The sequence below is a fragment of the Budorcas taxicolor genome, chromosome 17 (assembly GCF_023091745.1).
Source record: "Budorcas taxicolor isolate Tak-1 chromosome 17, Takin1.1, whole genome shotgun sequence".
NCBI classification, from domain to species: Eukaryota; Metazoa; Chordata; class Mammalia; order Artiodactyla; family Bovidae; genus Budorcas; species Budorcas taxicolor.
This window is the reverse complement of record NC_068926.1, coordinates 13,267,163-13,294,308: the sequence shown is the minus strand read 5'-3', so window position 1 is coordinate 13,294,308 and position 27,146 is coordinate 13,267,163. Positions and strand designations below refer to the sequence as shown.

General features: G+C 41.6%; 1 protein-coding gene across 3 annotated transcripts in view; it reads left to right on the top strand.

Annotated features, from left to right (window-relative positions):
- The window catches only part of SMAD1 (SMAD family member 1), an 80,060-nt gene that overhangs the window by 23,149 nt on the left and 29,765 nt on the right, over positions 1-27,146 (top strand). For all 3 annotated transcript variants that reach the window (XM_052654444.1, XM_052654442.1, XM_052654443.1), the window contains exon 2: positions 12,234-12,811. In XM_052654444.1, coding sequence (XP_052510404.1) covers positions 12,412-12,811 — 400 coding nt within the window. In that variant the 5' untranslated portion in view covers positions 12,234-12,411. The remainder of the gene's footprint in view (positions 1-12,233; positions 12,812-27,146) is intronic.

The window sequence follows — 27,146 nt, the reverse complement described above, 5'->3', positions numbered from 1 at the left end:
TTCATGGAAAAGCAAATTGAGGCTCAGAGGTGTTTTATTCAAAGAGCAGCTGCTAAGTGGAAAGCTTCCCTTTAGACCTGCCTTTTTTCATTCCAAGGGAAGCTCCTGTTTTCTCACTTAGAAATGTCTTAAAATGACAGAAACATGGTGGGGATCTGATCTGAAAGTCTGGAGACTGGGTCCTGATTTCTCCCTCTGGATTTTGGCCTGCCTTTTGTTTCTGCTTCGCAAGCACATGAAATAAATGGTTCGCTTTAAAATTCCTGACAATGACAGAGCAACAAGTTTTATTTCTCTCACCTGTGGAGGAAGTGGCCTCCACCCAGTTTTACTGAATTAGGAGGGAAGTGATTTTTTCAAGTGATAAAAAGAAATAAAATTCCACGTTCTTCCCAGAGGAGGAGTTAACAATTGGGAGAGTGGCGTGAGACCACATGTTGGTTTGTAAAAGGATATAACTTGTAAAGATGTTTCCTTTGATGCCTGTGATGAATATGGATGTGTTTCCCTTTTAGAGGGTTCTGATTAAATGACTCAATTAAGAGCAGAGCTGGAGGATCTAAATATAGGGAGAGGGCTCAGGCGGCCCTGCCTTGTGTATGCCACTCACCCCTACAGATGTGCGTGTTTGTGGTCATAAACAGCACCTGTGAGATCAGTGGAGCAGGAGCAATGTTCCCAAAACTGAAATACAGCAGGATTGGCGCGTTGTTTTTTTTTTTTCCAAGTAAAAAGGATAGTTTTTTCCCTCTTCTGGCCTGTTCCGTTTTCATCTGTGAATTTAGTATTGGAATTACTTACTGTTTTAACCTGATGAATAGACTTCAGTATCTGTTCCTGGTTTAAATTATAGATCTACCGCTTACTAGAAAATGATCTGGGAAAAGTTACTTAACCTCTGACCCTCAGGTTTATTAGTAAAATGGAGATAATGATATGCACCTTGAAAAGTTGGTATAAAAAGTCAATATGAGTGTAAAAACTACCAGTACAATCCTTCCATAAGGTAATAGCCCAACTGAAATAGTTTCTTCCATTTGTTAATGATTGAATCATTCATAACAGGTCACTTAATGGAAATTTACCACATTTAGCATTCTTTGCAAGCTGTAAAATTGCTCTTTTATGATAACTTAAAAGACTCAAAAGAATTTTTTTCTAAGAGACAGCTACTGCAGACCTTTTCCTTCTATAGACAGACAGTGAAGTTTGGAAATGCCTCTGCTCTGCCGTCTCCAGTGTTTGAGGAGTAAGCAGCTGCAAGCCAGTAACTCTACAGTTCTTGAGTTAAGGTGACTACAGATGAGATTTATCAGAGCGAGGTCTTTCAGTTCAGTTCAGTCACTCAGTCGTGTCCGACGCTTTGCGACCCCATGAATCGCAGCACGCCAGGCCTCCCTGTCCATCACCAACTCCCGGAGTTCACTCAGACTCACTCCATCGAGTCCGTGATGCCATCCAGCCATCTCATCCTCGGTCGTCCCCTTCTCCTGCCCCCAATCCCTCCCAGCATCAGAGTCTTTTCCAATGAGTCAACTCTTCGCATGAGGTGGCCAAAGTACTGGAGTTTCAGCTTTAGCATCATTCCTTCCAAAGAAATCCCAGGGCTGATCTCCTTCAGAATGGACTGGTAGGATCTCCTTGCAGTCCAAGGGACTCTCAAGAGTCTTCTCCAACAACACAGTTCAGAAGCATCAACTCTTCGGCACTCAGCCTTCTTCACAGTCCAACTCTCACATCCATACATGACCACTGGAAAAACCATAGCCTTGACTAGACAGACCTTAGGACCTGGATATCTTGAAAGGCTTACCACGTACAGAAGGACAGTTTTCCATTATAAGCATAAATTTGAGAGGGGAATTCAGGGGGATTAAAGAATGCTGTACAACTTTTAGAAACTTCCCTTTAACTCATATGGTAAGGAATCTACTTGCGATGCTGGAGACCCAGGTTCGATCCCTAGGTCAGGAGGATCTCCTGGAGAAGGAAATGAATACACTCCAGTATTCAACTTTTAGAGGAAGTGGCAAGGAGATGTAGAAAGAAGCCAGGTTTCTTGGTTGAAGTTGAGGACAGTAAGGAAACTCTGCTTTAAGCATTTACCTAACTAGACAAGTATCATCCAGTGAAACAAAACCAAACTGATGCTATTCTGCAGGGATTATCTATGACTAAGAAAAACTGACCAGGTCCCCTGTCGGCAGCCTGAATTTGTCAGGATGGAAGCACTTGTGTAGCACCGCAGAACCAGAAAGAGTTCTTGTCTTGAATTTTCCAACACAATGAACATACATTGAATAGCGTACTTAGTCCACTTGAATATGTAAACTACAGCACTGTCGGTTAGAGACACATCTAAGTGTGACATCCATAAATCCTTGATTCCTTTTCATTGAGAGGACGCTGCTTTTGAAATCATTGGGCTGAAATATTACAGCCTGCAGTGAACTTCAAGTGGCAGGTGGTAAGCGCATCCTTTTCTTTTGGATTCCTACGATTCCCGCTCACTTAACACTCGGTTGAGAGAGACCGCATCTCGGCAGCTCTTGCTGGCTTGTCCCTCTGATCACACCTAAGAGACTGGAAGAGAGGCTGTCGGTGCCTGTGTTTTAAAGGCTCCAGTACCTGCATGATTGCATGATGAAAATTAGCTTTCAAGAGCTGGTCCTCTCTTCCACCTTCACCCCCTAGTTTCTCCAGATTTGGAAAATTAATCTCTGAAAAAAATTTTAATGAAAAGGAGGCAGACTAGCTATTCTGTGTCATCAGTCTCACGTTTAGAAAGTGGGGAAAGGTTTGGAAGTAACTGAAACAGGCTAAATAATAAGAAACTCGGGAGAGTTGAAGTCTGTCTTCTGGGTGTTTGGGCTTCCCTGGTAGCTCAGCTGGTAAAGAATCCGCCTGCAATGCAGGAGACCTGGGTTTGATCCCTGCGTTGGGAAGATCCCCTGGAGAAGGGAAAGGCTACGCACTCCAGTATTCTGGCCTGGAGAACTCCATGGACTGTATAGTCCATGGGGTCGCAAAGAATCAGATACAACTGAGCAACTTCCATTTTACTGGGTGTTTGTGGCAATAGGACATTCTTGCTGTTCCAAGACCAGCAGAATTCCTCTGTGACCTGCAGTGGATGTTCACGTTGCTTTCTTGTATAGGAACTATAAATATGTACATTTATAGCTTATATATATATATATATATATATATACACCCATATATATATATACACACATGTGTATATATATATTTACCCCCTAAGGACTCAGTCAAAGTAGAGTTCCCTTTAGCCCAACTTCTGAGCAAAGAAATAGGTGGTTTAAAAAGTGCTTTAAGTCTATCAAAGAGATAGAGGTTTTAGTCATCTGTACTTTTTTCTTGTTCTAGGATTTTCTTTCCCTTCCTTTTGATTAGTGGCGAGCTTTATTTAGCTGCGTTTGACCTGTTTGAAATTGGGAAATGTTGAATGAAAGTTGAGGGCTAACTGCTTGTTTGATATATGAAAAAAGAAATGCAGAGTGACTTACAGGACAAGGATCTCAAAACCACCTGAGTTCCTAGTTGGAGTAACTGGGAAAAGGAAACATTTGAACAGATGATTTGTTGAAATCACAGACCATTGTTACTTTGCGGTCTTTTCTGAGACTGAGATAGCTAGAGAAAACCCTTCTCTCTCTCTCTTTCTCTCTCTACTTTTTCCTCTTTGGGATGTCATTGTACTTGTGTAGCAATTTCAACTTTATTTTCCTCCCTCGTTTGCCTTAAGAGTAAATGATGGTGTCGCATTTTCCTTAGGGAGCTGTGTGATCAGTGCTCTATGGTGCTTTTATTCAGAGCTGTTTGGAGTTGGTGCCGTTCCGGTTGTGTCCTGTGTGTTCCCAGAGTACTCTCTCTGCCTGTCTTCATTACTGCTTTTCCTTGGTCCCCTTCCTAGGGTTAGTTTTCCAGCTGGAAATGTGAGCGTGTATGTGGCTTCAGCTTTCCTGTTCAGGCAGTCTGTGGGGTGTCTTTGGTTCTGCTTTTAAGTAATAGGTATTTTAGCTTTATCCAAAGCTTGGTAGTTTCCCAATTCTTCATAACTTTTCATTAATTCTGTAGCCTAATTTTATTTAGGCCTGTTTGGTATGGTTCTCCCCTTCTTCCTGTGAATTCTCCATCGTACTCTTCCCAGCAAAGCTCATGGCAGTTCTTGGATTCTTGGTTTAAAAGGGTTGCTCTTTATGTTTTAAAATATATACTAGCATCGAGTCTTTGGAATATTTTTATTTGCAGGTCTTCATCTTTTTAAGCATTTTCAACCCAAATCTGTAGTGTCTAGTCTGTGATTCTGTGGTTTCTGTGAGTGTCAGGACTGTTTGGGTGTCTGTTTTATCCTTCTTGGCAATCATGATTTGTTCTGAGGAGTCTGCTCTTGGTTAGGAGTATATATGGAGAAGGAAATGGCAATCCACTCCAGTATTCCTGCCTGGAAAATCCCATGGACAGAGGAGCCTGGTGGTATATGGTCCTGTTGGGTTGCAAAGAGCCTGACGCGACTGAGCAGGAGTATGTGGTTGACATTAGTACCTACATGAAATAAAGCAGGTTAAAAAAAAAAGTCCATTTTGAAGTAATGAAAAGTTACATTACAGATTTCCTGGTATGTTCACTTTTTGACCCTTTTTGATATTTTAATTTAAGCATCTCGGGGGAGGTAAGAGTTCTCATCAGGCCTTGAATCCTATCTAAAATTGGATGTTAGGATAGAAAACACCTTTCCACAGTACTAATTAATATTGCCACCAGTCACTTTATGCAGTACACCTCTGAGGTACTTCCTGTTTCCATGGCATTCTAGTGAGGTGTATGGTGAAATGATTTAGACATGAAACCACTAAACTACAGGAATCATATAGTTTGCTTAGGATTTCTCAAAAGCCCCACAGTCGCTCTTTGAGAACTGGAGTCTTTTTCTGTTTCTTCACAAGATCATCAGTTTAAGAAGAGCTGGTGGTATGTCAGGAAATACACATGGAGTTTATTTAGTTACTTGGAAATACTTTCTCCAGCAAAATGGATCAGACTTTTTTGTAGAAAGATAATCTTTACAAAGTTGTCTGCTTTCTCAAGTAACTTATCCAACAGTTAAACAGTTCTAAAGCGAAGTTAATCAATATCCCATACTTTTAGTTCCTTGATTCTTTTGATCTTTATGCCGTGATGTTTTACCATTAGAGTTAAGACAGCAATGAACCAAAGAGCAAGAGGTTGGGGCCTGGGGTGAGTCACTTACTTCACTGACAATAGACCATTTATCTACTTTTTTTAAGGTACCTGGAAGGAGTCTGTGATACTTTTCCCCCAGTCGCTTTTGGAGCCTATATTTTATGCTGATTTGGTTGAACAATTTAGTTATTCCTCAGTATTTAAAGGGATCATTTATTTTGTCTAGTTTACTGAATTCATGCCAGTGCACGGATTGTAACAGCGCTAGTCTGAAGCTGCAGAGGGCGACTGGCCATCATCTGTCCCCTCTTCTTGTGCTTTTCTCGATTTGTAGTGCTTGGCAGCCCCCAACCCTCACCCCACCCCCACCCCCATGTCTTTTTTTCGTCGGATACAAATTAGAATAATTTTCCTTTGAAACTTTCAGTGGGAATCTGGGATCTGAGGTATTGCATAGCAGAGAGTGTATTTTGTTGATACTCACACAGTTGGATAATGACATGTTTCTTTACTAGATGAGGCAGAGGTGAAGAAAACGCCCCTTGTGCGATTGGCTAACGAGGGTTCCTTTCAATGTAGAGCGAGTTCACACAGCAGTTAAAGTTAGTTTACAGCTTTTTGCTTTTTTTTTCTTTTAACATTAAGGAATACCACATAAGTTGCAGAATTCAATAGCCATGTCAAAAGGAGCATTATAAGTGTATTTTTCACATTTGGTTCTGGTAGTGCTAATAGAAATCCTTTCCATGAGTGAGACTCTATAGGGAAAGGTACTGACTTTAGAACCCTGTCTTAAACTGCATTTTTATGACGTCCTAAATCGGGTCCCACTGTAAGTCTAATCTGATTTATAAGTAGACTTTGTATGTGGCTTGAATTAATGAATTGAGGTGGTTTTTTTGTGTGTCATTTGCAAATATTTGTGTATAGAGGCTTTTAAAATTTTTTAAAGTTACAGATTTTCATTAAAGAATGTTTGAAAAGTTTTAACAAGTAAGAACGAGAGAGACTTAACCTTCCAAACCCAGCCACTGTTAATACTTTGATATATTTACACAGTTGTTCAAGCTATATACAGTTTTATATTCTGCTTAAGGTTTTTTCCAAGTTATCATTTTTATGAACATAATTTTTAAGGACTACATAATATTCTTTTGAGTGGGCTATACTACAGCTTCCTTAACTATTTTCACATTTTTAGATATTTATTTTTTTCCTTACAGTAAAGAATACTCCAATGAAAATCATGTGCAAAAACAGTTTTACGTTTTCAGTGCAGAATATTTCCTTAGTGTACCTTTCTAGAAGTGAAGCTACTGGAACAAATCTCGCCCTTTTTTAAAGACTTCTTGGGGGTTCTTTACCAGTTGAGTGCTTTTTCGTCTTTGTCAGTGTGAAATGTTTGTATTTGGAGAAGAGGGAAGGAAATCTCTGTTTGCTGACTCATGTTTTTATTTTGCGCTTTAAACTGATAAGGCCACTTAGCTCTTGACATAAACTAAAGCAGGAAGTACCAAAAGGGGCAGAAAAAAATGAGTTGTCTTGCCAAGGCCATCGTGTCATGGACTCTTGAGTTCCTGATGGGAGGTGGGTTACTTGTTTGACTTGAATGTAAAAAAAAATGCTTAACCCAAGGAGGCAAAAATCAGTCATCAACCTGCGTTTTGTTTCATATGCACATTTATATGCAAGAGTTTATGATCTTGTCCTTTTAATATTTTTAGTGGCATCAACTCCCACCGCCCCCTGTCCCCCTGTGCCCGCCCCCCCCCCCCCCCGCCCCCCGCAATTGGCCCTAACAGTGTGGGTTTTGGTTGTTGTTGTTACTTTACAGGGAGGCCTGGCGTGCTGCGGTTCATGGGGTCGCAAAGAGTCGAACACGACTGAGCGACTGAACTGAACTCATTGACAATGTTGTGATTCAGTTTTTTGATGTTGTTTTTGTTCCCGGGGTGGAGAGGCCTTCTATATTGAGGATGTCACCTTAGCTGTCTTTCTGAAACATGAAGCTAGTCACACTGATGGTCTGATTTAAAACCTTCCATTTGCCCACAGGATAATAGGCATCACAGGCCCTTCACAGTCTTGCCCTGCCCTTATCAGCCTTGTATCATCTGCATCAACCTTGAACCCTAACATTTCCCTGATGTCGGTTAGAACTACCTATTTAGAAAAGTGGTTTAAAATTTGAGGCTCTAGAGCCAGAAACATGGGTTCCCTCTCTGGCCCCACCACTTACAACCGTGCACATACACCTTGAACAAATTAATTAACTTTTCTGTATTTCACTTTCCTTACCTGTATAGTAAGGAAAACAGAATGCTCTCTTAAAGAGGGTTTGTCACGAAGTTTAAACCAGGTAATAAAGGGAACAGTGTCTCTCATGTAATGACTCCAAATATTAGTTCTATTGTTTTGCAAAATTCTGCTCATCCTGTAATGATATTTCCTCTTTGGGAACACTTCCTGAAATCCCTGGAATTAATTGTTCCTTCCTTTTCTTCTCTCCTTTTCTGCTCTTCTGTATTGTCGGGCAGCATTTTTCCGTGCGGTAGAGCTTTTGTGACACAGTCGGTGGTTGGTTCATGGTCGGCACATGCACAGTACAGGGGCCGCCTCTTCTGTTCCTGCGCTGAGTTCACCTGGTTCCACTCGGAACTCCTCTCCTGCTGAGACCTGCACTTGCCTCAAGACTGCTCAGCACAGTCCTTGAACTTGGCATACGGGGAGCCAGTTTCCTTCCCGAGAGCTCACTGTTAACATACTGGCTCTTCAGGATGGAGCCATCTTTGTCTCTGGCCTAAGTACTTAGGTACTTAGCTGGGTAGCCTAAGTACTTAGCAGGCACTCAGTGCAACTTTGTTGAATGAATGTCGATTAGAATAGCTAAAGCAAAGGTCTGAAATTGTGGTCCTCAGTCTCCCCAACTCCCCACCCCACCCCCACCCACATGCCTTTTATGATAAATCTTATCAGTTCTAGAGTTTAAAATAGCCCCAAGTGATTTTGATAGAAACTCACCCCCTCAATTTGAAGACTGTTGACTGAAATATAAAAATGCAGCTTTTGGAGTTGAAGAAAAGGATATACAGGATAAGGAGAAATGTATTCCGCTGATAAATTGTTACTAGAGGACAAGGAAAAAAAGTTGTCTTTCTTGTTCTTTTGCACAATTAACCTTTAGTAAAAGTAAATAATCATTTCAGGAGGTACACTCTGACCAAGTGTGACTCTTGATGATAGCATAGTGTTTTGTTTTCTCTTTTATTGTTAGACAAAAATAATGCCACTTTCAAAGAACTGGTAAATCTGAGTAAAACTTTACAGAAGGGAACAACTGAGCCCCTATAACCTATTGAGTAAGTAAAGCTCCACTCTTGGCCTTCTAATTCCTTCAGGGAGCTAAATCATTCATCAAACATTTATTGAGACTGATATGTGCCAGGTACAGGGCTCTGCTCCAAAGACAGGAAGACAGTCAGATAGAATTCCATTTTCCTCTAGTGAGGAAGTAACTGCTGGCATGTACAATTTGCTGTGATAGCAGTCCATCATTATTATCCCTTTCAGTTCTCAGAATCAGTAGTGACTTCCCCCTTTTATTCCTCTTACTGGTAATCTCTGCCTTTTCTTTTATTGATTAGTTTTGCTAGAGGAATATCTGGTTTTATTAGTATTTTCAAAGAGCTGACTTTGATTTTATTTTCCTATTTTATATATATATTTAATTTTTGCTCTCATTTCCTTTAACTGTCTTTGGTTTAATTTTTCTTCCTTTCTTTTTTTTTCTTTTGGTAGATACATAGAAAATTAGTTTTCAGCTGCTTTTATTTTCTAATTATGCACTTAAGATTATAAACTTCCCTCTAAGCATGGATTGAGCCACATCCTACAAGTTTGATGTGTCAGATTTTTATAATCATCCCATTTAAAATACTTTGTAATTTCCCCTATATTTTCTTCTTTGACTCACAGGTCATGTAAAAGTGTAATTATTTTCAATAACAGTATTTGGGCATTTATTCTTAGTTGTAGTATGATCAAAGAGCATATTCTGTATAGTTTTATTCCTTTGATATTTGTTGAGATTTGCTTAATGGCCCATTATATGGTCCTGTGTTTTTTAAAGTACTATGTATGCTGCAGTTGCTGGGTGCATACATGAACTGAGTCAAGTTTTTAAACATGCAATCTCCTATATCTGTCAATTTTTATTTGCTTGTTTTGTCATTTACTCTGTTGATCTCCCACTAAGACTGTTTGTCATTTTAACTATGTCAGTTTCTACTTTATGTATTTTGAAACCATTACTGCTTGGATAAAAAATTAGGATTGTGATATATTCATGGTAGAGCACCTCTTTTAACATTATAAAATGTCCCTCTTTTATCCTTGGTGATACTTCTTTCTTTGAAGTCTCTTTTGTCTGATTTGATAGCTCTGTGAACTTTTTTGCTTAGAATATGCACAGTACAGTTCTTTCCATTCTTTTTCTTTCAGCTTTCTCTGTCCTTATATTTGATATGTGTCTCTTGTAAGTACACTATATATTTTCATTTGGCTTATTTAGTCTCTTGATTTGTAAGTAATTCTCGAGACTTTGAGGATTATATCTGAATCTTACTGTTTTCTATTTGACCCACCTATTATGTACTCCTTTTTGTTCTGAAGTTTTTTTGGTTAATCATATCTTTAAATAGAATTCCATGTTTTTAATTCCTCTATTACCTTTTTATTGCTTTTAAATTATTTTTTCAGTGGTTGCTTTATTATGACATGAATTCATAATTTGTATCTAATAATTTAATGCATTAGCATTGCCTGGGTAGTATAAGGACCTTAGAACTCTGAATTCATTTATCCCTTCTGCTTTTTTTTAATGCATTTTAATTCTGTCTTTTAAGCACCACAAGATATTCCTGTAATTGTTTTGTAAAGTCAGTACCCTTATGGAACTCTTCATTTTTTCCTATAGTTTCTTGCTTTTCCCTTGTGCTTGAGAATGCCTCTTGGAAGCCAGTTATTTCAGATTTTGTTTGTTGTAAAGCACTTTTATTTCGCAGTCATTTTTGAATGACTTCTTTCCCTCTGAGTATTGCGTTCTGAGTTACCAGCTATCTGTTACATTTGGCAGGCTCAAGATACCATTTTACTGTGGTTTTGTTCTCATTGTTCCTGTTGAAATGTCAGCTGTCATTCTTATTGTACTCATTTGAAAGTATTGTGTCTTTTTAAAGATTTTTGTTGTAGGTTTTCAGCAATTATACCATGATATGACACATGAAAACCTGTGGATTTCTGTGTCTCCTTCTTGGGATTTGTAGGGCTTCATGAATCTGTGGCTAGATGTCTGTTGCCAGTTTTGGAAAGTTTTTGGCCAGTAACTTTCAATATACCAAATCCTCTCTCACAGTTTTTCTCTCCTTCTTTCCTTTCATCTTGATCTAGTCTAGTATTAAGATGATTCTAGGCTGTTTCTAAACACTATCCATTTCAGTTTAGCCCTTGCACTAGGGCATACCTCTTCAAGGGTCTCAGTGGAAAACCTGGTATGTTTACCAGAATTTCTCCTTGGCAGGCCCTCAACTCTGTTTTTTTTTTTTGGATGGGGGTACTCTCCTCAACACTGTGAGACTCCTGAAATCTCTGCTTGGTCCTTTAGCTTCTTTCTACTTGGCTTCTTACAATGTAGCTTTGGCAAATGCCTTGAGAAGAAAAGCAATGAAGAATGTTTAGCTTATCACTTCATTGCTTTTCACATCTTTCCAGATGTGGCCCCTCATGTCCTGAGTACTTTGATTGCTCATTGATGCCTTTAAAAAGTTGGGCTTCCCCCCCGCACCTTGATTTATTCATTTGTATTTTATTCAACTTTTATAGTTGTTTGGGGAGGAGGTTGATTGGATACCTGCTACGCAATCTTAGCTGGAGTTGGTGCAAAGTTATCATCTTTAATCTTTTTCACCATTTGCATTTTTATCTAGTGAAGAGTAACTGGAAGGTTTAAATGAAACAGCTTGACTAAAGTATTTGGTACAGTATGGGTTCATGCATTTGATTCGTTTCACGTCAATAAAAAGCGTATTTGAAGAAGCAGGGAATGAATTTCCTACCTTAATTGCCTGATAGTCCAAAGGCATAGACTTATTTACTGAATAAAGACCCTAAAATGTTGCTACATTTATCTAGTATAAATATAACTAACTACCTTTTCTTTTAGCATGAGATACTTGAGCAAACCAAAAACAGATGTTAAGACTGTTGTAGTTCTGTTGCTTTCAGTTTTTGTTGACTGAGGTATATTTTGAAATAAATATTTTAGAGCCCATGAGTGACCATAAATATAATATATCACTGTATCTGTTGAGAACTTGAACTTTTTTCACACTAAGGGAATATTGCTTCTACCTCATAACTCGTATAGAGTAGCATACTTCTTTTTAAATTGCATCTCAGTTTATTCATCTATAAAATTGCAGTGATTGTATTACCTAGTTGAAATAATTATTTAAAGGGTTAAATACTGTGCTGGTCTGCTGCCATAACAAAATACCACTGATGGAGTGGCTTAAATAGAAATGTATTTCTTACAGTTCTGGAGTCTGTGAAGTCCAAGATGAAGGGTCCAACCAGTGTGGTTTCTGGTGAGAGCTATCTTCCAGGCTTGTAGGCAGCGGCCTTCTTTCTGTTTCTGCAGGTGGCCTTTCCTCAGTGGGTGCACACATAGGGCAGGAGAGAAATCTCTCCCTTCTTATGAGGCCACTAATCCTCTCAGGTTAGGACCCCACCCTCATGACCACATTTGACCTTAATTACTTCCTTAAAGGCTCCAGGTTCCACCTCCAAATATAGTCACACTGAGGCTTCAATATGAGTTTGGGGGTGGGCGGGTGCATAATTCATTCCATAGCACACTGTAATACATAAAAGTGCTTAAAATAGTACCTGGCCCATGGTAATTGTTTAATAAATTGTGATTTTGTGGTGGAGATGATTTTAAACATCTTTTCCCCTTTTTTCTTTTCTAGGTGCTCGCTTTGGGTTCCTTTTGGAAACACCAGGAATGGTCATTTCTACTTTTCAGGACCTCTGCACGAAGAAGCTAAGGAGAATCTTATGTAGATAAAGTGAAGCCTCTCTCACTGTCCTTTCACGTTTGGGGACGTCTGTATTTCTCCCTCCACAAGGAGTGTGTGCAGCACCATCATGAACGTGACAAGTTTGTTTTCCTTCACAAGTCCAGCTGTGAAGAGACTTCTTGGCTGGAAACAGGGTGACGAGGAAGAAAAATGGGCAGAGAAGGCCGTTGATGCTTTGGTGAAAAAACTGAAGAAAAAGAAGGGTGCCATGGAGGAACTGGAAAAGGCCTTGAGCTGCCCGGGCCAGCCCAGTAACTGCGTCACCATTCCCCGCTCCCTGGACGGCAGACTGCAGGTCTCCCACCGGAAGGGGCTGCCTCACGTCATCTACTGCCGCGTGTGGCGCTGGCCCGACCTTCAGAGCCACCACGAACTGAAGCCGTTGGAATGCTGCGAGTTTCCCTTCGGCTCCAAGCAGAAGGAGGTGTGCATCAACCCCTACCACTATAAGCGAGTAGAAAGCCCCGGTGAGTGAGTCCGTTCCTGTAGAGGCATTTAGCAGATCTGTGTTGCTTCTCGAAATCATCCCTTTCCATGTGTTTTTTGTTGTTGTAATTTCTAAGTATTAGGGGAAAAGTCATGTCTGTCAGTCCTTGAAAGGGTCATACGTTCTAACAGCATAGTCTCTAGTTAACCTTATATCTTAGGAGCAGGGCTGTGAAAACTGTCATGGAGGCATTAATACATCTACCTTTTCATAAATTGGTTTTTTTGCTACATTTATTCTTTATGTTTCCCTTTGGTTCTGTGCATTTCTCGAGACAGAGGTAGCTATGATTTTATTGCAAGGGAAGGAAATCAGGAAAGAAGCATGATGTTGCTGTCTACATACTTGAGGGTGGTTGCCAGTGACTTATATCACTTTATCCTTAAAAATAGCGCTTTTTATCATCTCCAGTAGAATTTTGCGATGGCATACTCTGTGTGGAGGATATGAAGGAATTATGTTCTGCTGTGGAATCATTTGATACTATTACTTTATATGAGATACTCCTAGTTTTTACATGTGTGACCTTGGAGGGGGTGGAGGAAGCATAATAAAGGTTTAACATTTACTTGGTTTTGACTTTAATTAGAGTCCACATTCTGGACAGTGGCATCAGTTGGAAAGTGATTAGGCAATCTCAGGCACTTAAATATCTCAGTGTCAGATTCGAATCAAATTTGTTGATGGATTAGTTATTAATAGCTGATGGTTACCAGGTGTTCCCAAATGAGGCTGTGTGTTAGATTCATGTGGCTCTCTCCCAGAAATTCTTATTCTGGCAGAGCCCAGTGATCCATGTTTTTGTTTTTTGGTTTTTGATCCATGTTTAACATGTACTCCAGATAGTGTTGATAGGGGCTATTGGATTGGTGTTTGGAAACTATGCTATATCCCATAATAACCTGATTGTCAAATAAAAAGCATTCTGGTTTCTTATGGAATATTTATGACATTTAAAAAGGGAATAATAAGCATCTTTGTATCCACCACCCAGTTGCCTTCAGTAACTACTGTTCTGAATTTGATGGTTAGATTTGATGAACATCATTCCCAGGCATGCTTTTTACTGTCGTTTTGTATGTATGAATCCTTGACAGTATGTACTGTTATTTTGAATATTTAAAGGTATTGTATAGGGATATTAGAGTATCCTTCTACAACTTGCTGTATTCATTCAGCATCATGGTTTTGTGATTTCTGTATTACACACTTCAGGGTTACTTTGTCAAGGCCTGTGAAAAATCCTCAGGAGGTTTTATTTGAATTTCATTGATTTCATTTGGGGAAGGATTGACATAGTTGTGCTCTTGAGCACAATATTTTTCTAAATTTATTTAGGTTTTCTCCTTGAAAGTTCTTGCACATCTTTTCTTAGGTTTATCAGTATTTCTAGATAACCAGGTTTTATTGTATCCTTTTAAAAGTTACATTTTGTTAACAGTTGTTCATGGCTAGAACTGTACTTGATTTTTTCCAACAATCTTGATGAATTCTTGTTCTAATATACACATTCTTTTACTGCTTGTTATATCCACCATGATGTAAATTTTAACGTATAATATATACAACAGGGTCATTCAGGTACATGGCTTTTTGATTCCCATGGTAACTTTAAGAGGTACAGAGGGAAGATTCTAATCCCACCTTACAAACGGCGAAACTGAGGTCCCTATAAACTAAGTGACCGGTGTGTCAGACAACTAAGAACTGGATTGAGGAAACATGGTGGATCCGTTTTCTCCAGACCTCTTCCTCCATCGTATGACCTTTCACCCTGTGCAGCAGCCTGACTGGTGCCCCCTGCAGGGGGACTAGTGCACTACAGAGAGTGTTCTTCCAGGCTGCAGGCTCTAGCCGTGTAACCTCCCTGCTTCCCATTCCTGTACACACAGCTGTGTGTTCTGGTCCTCGCCTACCTTGCCAGCTTCTTTTCCCACCTTGATTCTTTCATGTACTTCCCTGGTGACGTGAGTGGTAAAGAACCTGCCTGTCAATGCAGGAGATGCAAGAGACACAGGTTTGATCCCTGTGTTGGGAAGACCCTGTGGAGAAGGAAACGGCAACTGGCTCTAGTATTCTTCTTGCCTAGAGAATCCCATGGACAGAGGATCCTAGTGGGCCGCAGTCCATGGGGCCACAGAGAGCTGAGCGTGACTGAGCACGCACACGCTTTGTGTGGCTGAGTCACATGGGAACGCTTGGATGCACTCCTCCCACGTGCCTCATTTCTTCTCCGTCTCCTGAGTCTTCCTTGCAGGATAGTAAGTCAAGCTCCAAGATGGCAGGAACCATGTGCATAATTAACATCTCTACTTTTAATAATGAGCACAATTCAGTACATTTCTGATACTAAAGGCAAACACTACTTTTAATTTCTCTGGCCATTTTTTTCTTTTTTGACAGATGAGTTTTTGGTTTGTTTGTACCCTCTGACCATTATCTTCCCTTTTGTTTCCTTTCATTGCCATTACTATCTGACATTAGATGAATATTAAAACATTAAAAGTTAATACGGAAATGATTGTGTTACTGTTAGTAATTTAGAGATCCTGATGTTGGGAAAGATTGAGGGCAGGAGAAGGGGATGACAGAGGATGAGATGGCTGGATGGCATCACCGACTCAATGCACATGGGTTTGGGTGGACTCTGGGAGTTGGTGATGGACAGGGAGGCCTGGCATGCTGCGGTTCATGGGGTCGCAAAGAGTCGGACATGACTGAGCAACTGAACTGAGTAATTTACATGTAAAAGACTTGACAGGTAGGAGTTGGAAAACCAGCTAAAATAAGGCATTTTGAGACTCCATGGATATCACTTCATCCTCCCCTTTAGCCAAGAATGGGGAGCCATGTGTAGACCAGTTCTCAAAACCTACGAGGCCAAGATCTGGTGAATTTGAACAGGTCAGGATTTTCCTTATATTTTTCATACTGTGAAGAGGATTGAGAACAAATGGACTTTTTCAGAGACCACCATGAAGCAATCCCTGCACTTTGTGGGGGAAAAGCCCCACTAAATCAAAGTGCTGGGGGGCCTTAGCCCCGCACACTCGCAGTTACTCAGGCATGCGGCAGGGCACACTCCTGGCTGTTTCTGTGAACTGAGAAACAAGGCGGAGTTCTGAGCTGCAGAGGCACAGCTCAGCACTGCGTTCCTTTGAACCTTGTTTTTACCTCTGAACTGTTTTACTTCAAATACAGTATTTCAAAGAGCAGTTTAGCCGTTGAAGCATAAGTTAATCAGGTCTCCCAAATTTGTTGTTTTCTGCCAAGGCCCCTGTTGAGACCTCAGGAGGAAAATCCAGGAGAAACTGCAAGTGTCTGGAAGGTTTAGAGCAGTGGTTTTTCAAAGTGTGTGGTCCCCAGACTAGCAGCATTGGCATCACCTGGGAACTTGGTTGAAATGCATATTTTTAGATCCTTGCACAGACCTATTGAATCAAACTCTGGGGATGGGGCCAGCAGTCTGTGTTTGGACAGGCTCTCCAGGTGATCCTGATTCAGGCTTAAAGTGTGAGAACCACTGGTTTCCAGGCAAGTCATCAAGTCCAGTTGACAAGATGAGGTCTCTTACTGAAAAAGAGATGCTGATGAGTTAAGAGTTTGAAATCCCTCTTTATTTAGAAAGTTGCATTTTGTTAGGGGTATAAAATTGACTTGCTTGCTCTAGAATGTCCCTTCCTGCTGATATTTATAAAGATTAGCATTCTGATACAGTGAGTCTTTAGGGGGGTGGGAGAGTAGACAGGGAGAAAGGAATGCTTTGTTATTTGACCCACAGACATTTTCTAATTGTTCTTTTCGATATCTTTTACTATCTCTGTTTCTTTGGCCAAAAATAATTTTAATGGATTTAAGTAACTGCTGTTTTTCTTTAACCTATGCCATTTGTTTTGATTTTTTTAGACACAAAAGAGTCTAAAAATTGTAGTGGTCTGGGAAGAAACCAAAAGTTATAGGAACACTTGTATTCATCACAGTTAACAATGGGATTTACCTATGGCTGATTTATGTTGTGGTTTGACAGAAAAGAGCAAAATTCTGTAAAGCAATTATCCTTCAATAATAAATAAATAAATTTTTTTAAAAACCCAAAAAACAATGGGATAGGGTGTGAGAGGCAAGAACCTTTTAGGCTTCCCTGGTGGCTCAGACGGTAAAGAATCTGTCTGCAATGCAGGAGACCCTGGTTCAATCCCTAGGTTTGGGAAGATCCCCTAGAGGAGAGTATGGCAACCCACTCCAGTATTCTTGCCTGGAGAATCCCTTGGGCAGAGGAGCCTGGCGGGCTGGTAGTCCATGGTGTCACAAAGAGTCGGACACAACTGAACAACTAATTTCTTTTGTTCTTTTTTGGTAAGTACTTACCAGAGCTAGCACCAAGGTCCAGAGTAGCTTGGCCATTAATGAAACATGCATCTTTGGGAAAAGTATTGATAGAAAGCAATAAGACTTGTGTGCAAGTGTGGGGACAGTTGTAGGAAAGAGGAAGTCCTTGCGGCTTCTGAAGACTCTGACCCTGTTGATGATGTAACAGGCGGCTGTTTACTTGGACTTTTGGTAATCTTTAGAGTCCAGGCTACTTATTAGTGGTTGGGTTAAATGGCGGTCTTCTCTTTCTTGACCAAAGAAAATGCTGACGTGATGAAGTCAGTTGTCTCGCTGTGGAGTGAAAGCCATTCCGTTGCTGTCTGCCGCCATTAAAATGCCTTGGTGGAGATTTCCTGTCTTTTTTTTTTTTCTTTTTTTAATGTTTTTCACATGGTTCCTGAGAATTATCTTCTCTGCTTTGAACTTCAAAGGCCATATCGAATCTGAGCTTGAAATTCTGACATTTCAATTTTGATTCAGATCTCTCAAGTAACACCCTGGTGTTCGCTTCCTGGTGCTTCTTTCATGTTCAGCATCATAGCTCCCAGCTGTTTAAAATTCACCTAAAATCTTCTTCACCTGTTGACTGAGTGCAGCGTTTGCCCCTTCGGCTGCCCCAGTCACCGGGTAGTTCCTAGCTCCGTACATTTTGCCTTAAAGTCTTAGAAATGGACAGTGCATCGGCGGTCCCTGGGATCTGAAGGGGAGTGGGCGTGGCTGTAAAGGCAGCCTGGGGGAGGGACCGTGGGGTGGATGGAAGTGTTCCGTGTCTTGGCTGTATCTGTGTCCGTGTCCTGGCTGATCCCGTGCTAGTTTTTCAGGATGTTACCACTGGAGGATACTCGGTACAGGGTAGACAGGATTTCTCTGTTATTTCTCACAGCTGCATGTGAACCTGCCATTATCTGAATCTAAAAATGGTGATCCCCAAAAGAAGCAGCTAGTCTTGAATCAGTCACCTGAGTGCCCCTCCTCAAGACACACCGTTGTGTCTGGCAGGCAGCAGAGGTGCTCTACAAGTAGTTTCATTTTGTCACACAGAATATGAAAAAGATGTATACTGAAGGCTCAAGATTTAATAAAATTAATATTCAAAAATAGAATAAAAATCTGTAATGTGTTTCTTCATGTTAATGTGATTTTTTTTCTTGAGCCAATGATGACAAAAACCTCTATGTAATTAAAGTGCCTTTTTTTAGTCTTGTATTAGTATATCCATTTGGAGGATGGGGAAGGGTGGTGGGGGGGAGTATTAACTCTGCCTCCAAGTTTATCTGAGTGATGTGGTAACTGAAGCTGCAAGCCAGATACCAAGATGCAGCAGTTAGAAGCAGAAGCAGTTGGAAGCAGTTGTGAAGATTTGGGATTAACCATCAACAGTATCAACTATAAAGGTTAAAGCTTTATGACCTGTGCGTTATACTCAGTGTTCTCCAGAGAATCAGAACCAATAGGATAGATATAGATCCTGTGTATTTATGAGATCCTGTTAAATTTAAAAATTTACTAATTATCCTACTAATAAGGCTACTATTGGTACTTCCCTGGCGGTCCAGTGGTTAGGATTCAGTACTGTGTGATGAGGGCCTGGGTTCAGTCCCTGGTTGGGGGACCTCAGATCCCACAAGCTGCATGACATGCCCTCCTCCAAATAGATTTTTGAAAGGTTTAAAAAGAAGTCTAATATCTGTTATAGATTTATTATGGACGCTGGCTCACATGAGTGTGGAGGCCAGGAAGTCCCACAATCCACTGTCTGCAAGCTGAGGAGCCAGGCAGGCTCTTAATGTAATCCCAGTTTTAGCCCAGCGGCCTGGGAACCAGGAGCACTGGTATGCAAAGGCAGGAGAAGACATGCTCCAGGCTTTTTGTTCGCAATCAGCATTTGGGTGCAGTCCACTCACGTTGGCAAGGGTGGTCTTCCTTAACTCAGTCTGTCATTTCAAATGCTTCTGTCCTCTGGAGACCCCCTCAAAAGACACAGCAAGAAGTACTGTTTCACCAGTTCTCTGATCATCCTTTAGCTCAGTCAAGGTAACACACAAAATTAACCATCCCACCTCATGGAAAAAAAAAACCAACAACAAATAGAAGCACTATTGTAACTAATTCAATAGAGACTTTTAAAATGGTCCTTGTAAAAAGAAGAAAACTTATTTTCACTCAAACATCTACAATTCATGTACAACTCCCCAGGAACTGAGTCTGCCCCAGAAAGACTGTAAAGAATCTGCTGGCAGTGCAGGAGAGCCAGGTTCAATCCCTGGGTCCCCAGAGAAGAGAATGGCAACCCACTCCAGTATTCTTGCCTGGAGAATTCCATGGGCAGAGAAGCCTGGACGGCTACAGTCCGTGGGTCGCCAAGAGTCAGACACGACTGAGAAACACACACACACACACACACACACAGGAAAGACAGGCATGAGAGTACAGCACAGTGTGCTAAATTGAATGATACAAGTGTGTATGGGGGACACAACCAACTCTTAGAAGCGTGGGGGTGCCCCTAGAACTCAGCTCACCTGACTCTAATGCATCGGACATTGTGTTCCAGTCTGTGTGGTGGTCCAGATATATATGTATTAACATGTGTGTCTGTATATATTTCATTGTACAAAGTATTTAAATCAGTTTACGAGGAGACTTACAGTTGAGAGTATTACTAATAAGGCAGGCCGGGGGGAAAAAACTTAACAAGGAAGGTCAAGACTAAGGAAAATCACCACATGTGTGCTCCAGGAATGACTGATACAGATGTATCAGAGTCGAGTTACCGTGTGTGTGCGGTCCTAGGCTGGATGGTTTGCTCCTACTTTTGGTGTGGGAGAGAGGTGTGTGTGACCCTGAGATGAAGGAAAAATGCTTTAAAGGTTGTAGAGCATTTGTGCCTGAGGCTGGATGGTGGGTGAGAGCCACTGAGGCAGTATGCAGAGACTTCCTGCTGGAGGGGATCCTTGGGGCAAGAGCGGTGTCCTCAGACTTTGAGTTCCTTTTCCATCATCCACTCAGGGCTCTATTCTCCCATCCATGTGGAAGGTTTGTTTCGCAAAAGCATTTCGCTATTACTTCTGCTTCCATCCAGGCTCAAGGCACAGCCACGTGGACGTGGACTTTAGATGGCAAACTTTTTTCCCCTGTATTATCATTGGCATGTGGCTTGTGTCTGATAATTTCATCACTGTCATCTGCAGTTTTATTAGAAACGGATGAAGTAATGTAATCGTGTGTAGGATTTTATACCCAGATCTCTTAGTGGATTCCTTTATCTTAAACCCAAGACAAAATATGAAGTTTATTGTTTTGCTCTTTTCTTCTTTCCTTGAGCAGCTGTTCTTAGTGCCTGATTTGGGGGCACTGGTTTTGTGTTATTTATGAATGGATGAACTCATGGTAAGCTTTAGCAGTTACTATGTATTATTTGTACATAAAATATAAAAGTACATGAATTACATAAGTTGAAGCAGATATCTAGATAATTATTATGTGACTTGTTTCTGGGTAGAGTTTTTTTATTGCCAGATCTTTCCCAACTTGAAGTTTTAAGACTGTGATCTGCAGATTATACGAAGTACCTTACTCATACTTTTGTTTTCCTGACCATTATCCTCTACTTCATTCCGTTTCTGTCTCTGCAACAATTAGGTGGGCTGCTGCTGCTGCTAAGTCGCTTCAGTCGTGTCCGACTCTGTGTGACCCCATAGATGGCAGCCCACTAGGCTCCCCTGTCCCTGGGATTCTCCAGGCAAGAATACTGGAGTGGGTTGCCATTTCCCTCTCCAATGCGTGCAAGTGAAGTTGCTCAGTCGTGTTTGACTCTTAGCAACCCCATGGACTGCGGCCTACCAGGCTCCTCTGTCCATGGGACTCTCCAGGCAAGAGTACTGGAGTGGGGTGCCATTGCCTAGAGAAGATACATTCAGACTTTTTGGATTCACTTAAGGTTCATCGCCGTTGCATTGTTGTTCCTCCAGTTCATAAGGCTGTAGGAAAACTAGCCAGCCAGCAGCTATTAAAAACCAAGCACACACTCAAAGAACCATGGCTGATGGAAAAGCAAGTTTGAAAACCACAGAGAAACACTTGTAATAAAGTAGTTCACTGATGGCAATTGTGAGATAGTAATGTTTTCAATCAAAAGGAAAAGCCTAGCTAATAACTTCCAAGACTAGCTTGGGGTGAACTAACATTGAGACCTGTGAGTAGTGTGTTGGGGCTTTTGATCCCCACATGTGGCTCCTCCTCAAACAGCAATTTCTTGTGGGTCTGGGAGTGTTTTGTGTGGTTGTGGTGGGGACGCTGCAGGTGACCTGCCCTCGGTTGGTGTCGTGCCTTAGGCTCTTGATGGACCCTTGAAAAGTGAGAGAAATGAGGGGGAAGGTTAGCTTTCGTAATGATCTCGGGCTGATTCTCTTGGTTTTACTTTCAGCCTCCTTGGTATTAGAAGTTCAAAGCTTCAAAGAAAAGGCTGGACATTTCTTTCTCCCGAAACTGTCCCATCTCCTTGTCTTTTTCTACTTTGAAATGCAGTAGTCTCTCAAATGACCCAGCATCATGCCTGATAACCCTGAGCTAGCCAAATCACCAGACCTCAGCCCTGATATTTGGGAAACGAGATTTGTTTGGGGAGGAGATAAGGAAGGAAAGAGTGGAGCTTTACAGAGCAGGGCTGAGGGACTTCTGGCAGCTGGAGGCCACCCTGACTACTGTGTTAAAAATCTCAAGAGAGCCTGGAGAAAAGGAGAACTAAAAAACAAATTTTGTTAATTTGCTAGTGTGGCACCGTTAGATGCTGGTCTCAGGACTGATTTGAAAGGCTGCAGACTTGTTTCGCTGCGTTTAGTCTGGTCTAGGCACTCATGACGTCAACAGCAGTTCTTCCCTGTGGGTGCAGATGTGTTAAGGGACTGAAACTGTCCCTTAACCCGTTTCACCTTCCTAATTACCAGTGCCCGCAACTGAATTTCTCCATTGTCGTGACCTTCAGCACCGAAGCCTGCCCTTTAGCATTCCATTCAGTCTGCTCTTCATGACACTGGTACGGGCCACGTGGGCTGTATGACTAGAAGTAATGTTAACCTCTCTGAGAAAGAAAGAAATCTGGAAACAGAGACTTTGTTTAAATAAAGAAATTTAGATCCACAAAGGACTGTTTGGCATTTTTCTCCCCTGGTTATGTCTTTATTTTTCTTTTTTTGAGAGAATCTAGTTTCCAAAATTAGTAAGCTTTGATTTATTAGCTATATGAGGAGTAGACTTTTTTTAATTAAAAAATTTTTTAAAAATTATTTATTTTTGACCTCACCAGTGGGCATGTAGGATCTTAGTTCCCTATGTGCAGGCTAAGTCGCTTTAGTCGTGTCCAGCCCTTTGCAACCCTGTGGACTGTAGTCCGCCAGGCCCCTCTGTCTATGGGATTCTCCAGGCAAGAATACTGGAGTGGGCTGCCATGCCCTGCTCCAGGGAATCTGCTCAACCCAGGGACCAAACCCCCATTTCTTGTGTCTCCTGCATTGGCAGGTGGGTTTTTTCCCACTAGTACCACCTGAGAAGCCCTCCTCAAACCCATTCCTTGCAGTGGAAGCGCAGTCTTTCCACCACGTTGAGTTCTGTCCTCCGCCCCCACCCCATTCTTTAAGTGCTTGTTCTTATGCTCTGGAGTCCATTTAGTAGATCTTACAGTGAAAGATGAGGTTTACATCCTGCTGCATTGTGATGTCACCTCCAAAGCAGCTCTCGGAGGCGCTGCTGTCCTCCGCTCCCTGCTCTCTCTCACAAAGCAGCCGCTTCTTACCTGAGTTAAGAGTATGGCTCACCTGGCCACACATCACCTGACCCCCTGCCCCCTTGCCCGGGTGGGCTCTTCAGTCAGGAAAAGGCAAAAGGAGAGACTGTGACTCTTGAGAATTATTTGGGCGGCTTTTTGTAAACTGAAGGTAAACCTACATATGGCAACAGAGTGAAATTAATTGCCTTGTATGTTTTTTCCTGTATGTTTCCCTGTAATTCCATCTAGCTAGCTCTGTAGCAGACTCAGCAGTATTTTTTCTGTGACGGTGTTGTTTCTTCAAGCATGTAAAAAGTGTCTCCAGGGTATGGTGCTGTATTGGAAAGGTTTTTTTGTTGTTGTTGTTTGTTTGTTTTTTAAAAGAAAACATTAAAAAAAATTTGTTTTTAATTGTAGGAAAATTGCTTTACAACGTTGTGTTGGTTTCCAGACAGGTATTTAGGTACAGTGGTCAAGTTAGGAAAGAATTGTGGGCAAGTGCTTTTGAAACATCTAACGACAGCTTTTCAAGAGGAAAAAGAACAGCTGATGTTAAAATGAGTTATTTTTCAAAGAGAAAACTGATAGGAGCATGTCCTAAGGACTCAGGTCAGCTTGAAGAGGCTGTTCCTGGCTAAAGCAGATAGTATGACCAACAAGATGATTAAGGTCAGAAATGAATTATCAGCCACTGGAGGATAAAAACAGGGATCCAAGCTGATAATGAATGAGGGAGAGGGCTTCCCAAGGTGGCTCAGTGGTAAAGAATCCGCCTGCCGATGCAGGAGATGCAGTTTCGATCCCTGAGTCAGGAAGATTTCCTAGAGGAGGAAATTGCAACCCACTCCAGTATTCCTGCCTGGGAAATCTCATGGACAGAGGAGCCTGGCGGGCTCCAGTCCTTGGGGTTGAAAAGGGTCGGACACGACTCAGTGACTAAACAACAACAGTAAATGAGAGAGGAGGGCTGTTGCTTATAGTAGATGCTGACTGACAGACGTGGAGTTCTCTAGGAAATTCAGGACAAATGGGAACTGTTAAGGAGATACTTCTCCGTAGTTGTAAGGTTAAAATGTGGTGGGGTAGAAGCTTGGGTCAGAAGGCTTGGACTAAAATTTGGCACTTGGTAATTTTGACCTTGGGCTGGTTCCTTCTCTTTGAGCTTGTGTTTGTTAACCTGTGAAATGGGGAGTGATAATATCTACCTTCCAAGGTCATGCTGAGGATTAAATCATGCACTTGAACCGGCTTTCTGCACTCTGGGAACATTAAATTGTGGCTGAAACAGTGATACAAAGAGCATAACTTTTGTGCACATCTTCTTCAGAATAAAAACAAAATTCATGTTATGTTTTCACCAAACACATCTTCAGAAGACTATAGTACAGTTGATTAATGAACAACTTGGAGTTTAGAGCCCTCCACACTGTGGAAAAATCCATGTATGAATTTAAAGTCAGCCCTCCATATCCACGGTTTTGCATCCTGGGATTCAGCCACCTGAAGATCATGTAGTACATATTTAGTGAAAAAAAAAAATATCCATGATTGTGGATCTGTGCAGTTCAGATCTGTGTTATTCCAGGGGCAATACTTATGGTATTAATAACCGTAACAATAAAAATTAAAACAGCTGCTTTTTATGTGCCAGGCACCGTGCTCACGGACTCATGTGCATGCTCGTTTGCTCCTGACCTCAGCTGTAAGAGGTGCAGAGAGATGCCAAGCAGCTGGACCTCTGAGCTGCTGTTTGTGTCACGTGGCTTTATGGGGAGAGGCGGCGTTCAAACTTCAACTTTACAAAGCCCATGCTGCCACTCACCACACTGCTGCTTCCCTGAAGTAGTCATTCCCCACACTTAGCCAGTTTTCTTTCTTTGACAAAGGAGAAAGGTATCCAGAATTTTCAGTAGCAGAGGATTTAATCCAAAATACATAATGTGCACCAGCTGCTTGAGTTTGGGATTGATAGATCAAATCAGTCAATTCTAAAGGAAATCAACCCTGAATATTCATTAGAAGAGCTGATGCTGAAGCTCAAATACTCTGGCCACCTGATGGGAAGAGCTGATTCATTGGAGAAGACCCTGATACTGGGAAAGATTGAAGGCAGGAGGAGAGGGGACGACAGAGAACGAGATGGTTGGATGGCATCACCGACTGTGAGTTTGAGTAAGCTCCAGGAGATGGTGAAGGACAGGGAAGCCTGGTGTGCTGCAGTCGATGGGGTCAAAAAGAGTCAGACACGACTGCGTGACTAAACAAAAAATGGTAAATTGAGAGTCTACACCTGTGCTTCAGATGTTTCTGGAGGTTTTATTGGTATTTATTTCCCATCAGTCAGTCTTCATCATTAGATGACAAGTGTCTGTTTCCTGGAATATATTTTACAGAATCAAAGTTGATCTCAGAATGAGAACTAATTGCATGCTGCAAATGAGTGCCTGCTGTGACACCTGGGGAATGACCGAGGACTTCCATATCAGTAGCGGCCAAGAGATGCTTAGGCCCACTAGGCCAGGGCTGACCAGGGCCCAGGGACTTGTTAAAACTGACCTGAGCAACATCAAGAGACACCTGTCTCCACTGCTGCCTGGTTGTATATTCATGGGCAAGTTAGGCGGTCTCTACCTCCGTGTTCAGAGTTGTTATGAGGTCAGAGTTGTTATGAGGATTGTTACTGTTCTTCAGTTGCTAAATTGTGTCCGACTCTTTGCGACCCCAGGGACTGCAGCACGCCAGGCTTCCCTGTCCTTCACCATCTCCCAGAGTTTGCTCAAACTCCTGTCCATTGAGTCAGTGATGCCATCCAACCATTCTCATCCTCTGCCTCCCCCTTCTGCTCTTGCCCTCAATCTTTCCCAGCATAGATTAGTTAACATTTGGTACAGTACTTGACATAAGTCAGCACAATGTAAAGGATTAAATACAAAGAAACCTGTGAGAAGTACTAATGTTCCCATTTCACTAGTAAGAAATGAAGTGTAAAGAGTAAATTCCCCATCAGTTGGCTCCTAAGTAACTGAACAAGACTTCCATCCAGAAGTCCAAAGCTAAAGCCTGCTTCTAACTCTTTTTAAACTTCCTGTGAACCTTAGGAAGGACCTTTTCCTCTCCTGATATTTTAAGCTGACACCCTGACTTTTTTTTTTTTTTTTTTTTTCTAACAAGCTATGAAGTCTCTGATAACATAGCACCTTCCTTCTGTGGGAGTTAAGCAAATACATATTGGGCAGAGGAAAGGAACCTGGAGTAAGGATGGAAGAGGAGCTGGAGAGAGGAGCTGGCCACGTTCAGCCTCCCAGAACGGGATCTCTCGCCCTGCAGGGAAACGGAGGCTCCTGTGCCTGAATTCACCCCGCCAGGACCCTGGGCTTCTTAATCTAAAGCCATTGCTTTTTCTGTGGCTCTAAGCCTTCTGACCAAAACACCTCGACACTGAATTTTCTTGTCAGCTTAGTATAAAGCCATGCTGGTCTTCTCTGTATCATTCTAACTTAATCTACATACCCGAGGATTGAGACTGATGCTACATCGAGTTTTAGAGGTGGAAGGGATGCTGCTCAGACATCTAACAAGGTGAGAAAATTGAAGTTCAAGTTCCACAGCTAATTAGAGATGGAGACAGGACAGGAAGCCTGGGGCTGCATTGCCAATAAATACGGGAACCCCTCACCTTCCTCACCCAGGCTGTGTTCACTCAAACCCCAGAAGGTCCTATCTGTTGTGTGGGGTGAGGTAGATGAATCTTCCTCGAAACAAGTGTCTTCCTAATTCACTGAGGACTGTGCCTTGAGCAAGGTCTATATTAGTCAGCTTATAATAACTAATCCAAAAGTAGTAATATAATTCACAAACATAAATTAATTGAAAAAAATTTATTAGGGACCTGTTATATACTAGGCCCTGGACGATACAGAAGAAAAAAAGTTCAGTTCTCCCCCGAAGGGGCTGGTGGTCTGAGTGATGTAAAGTCAAATTAGTAAAATGTTGCTGATGCCATGATAGTCTAAGCCGCAGTGGGGCACAAAGAAAAGAGAAATTCATTTCCTCTGGGGGTGGATAGAGAGAACAGAAAAGATACCCTAAAGGAAATGACACTGAACCTGAGATTTGGAAGTGTATTAAGTGAGCAAAAGTACAGGAAAAGTACACTCTGTGTCTGCCATGAGGATTCGGG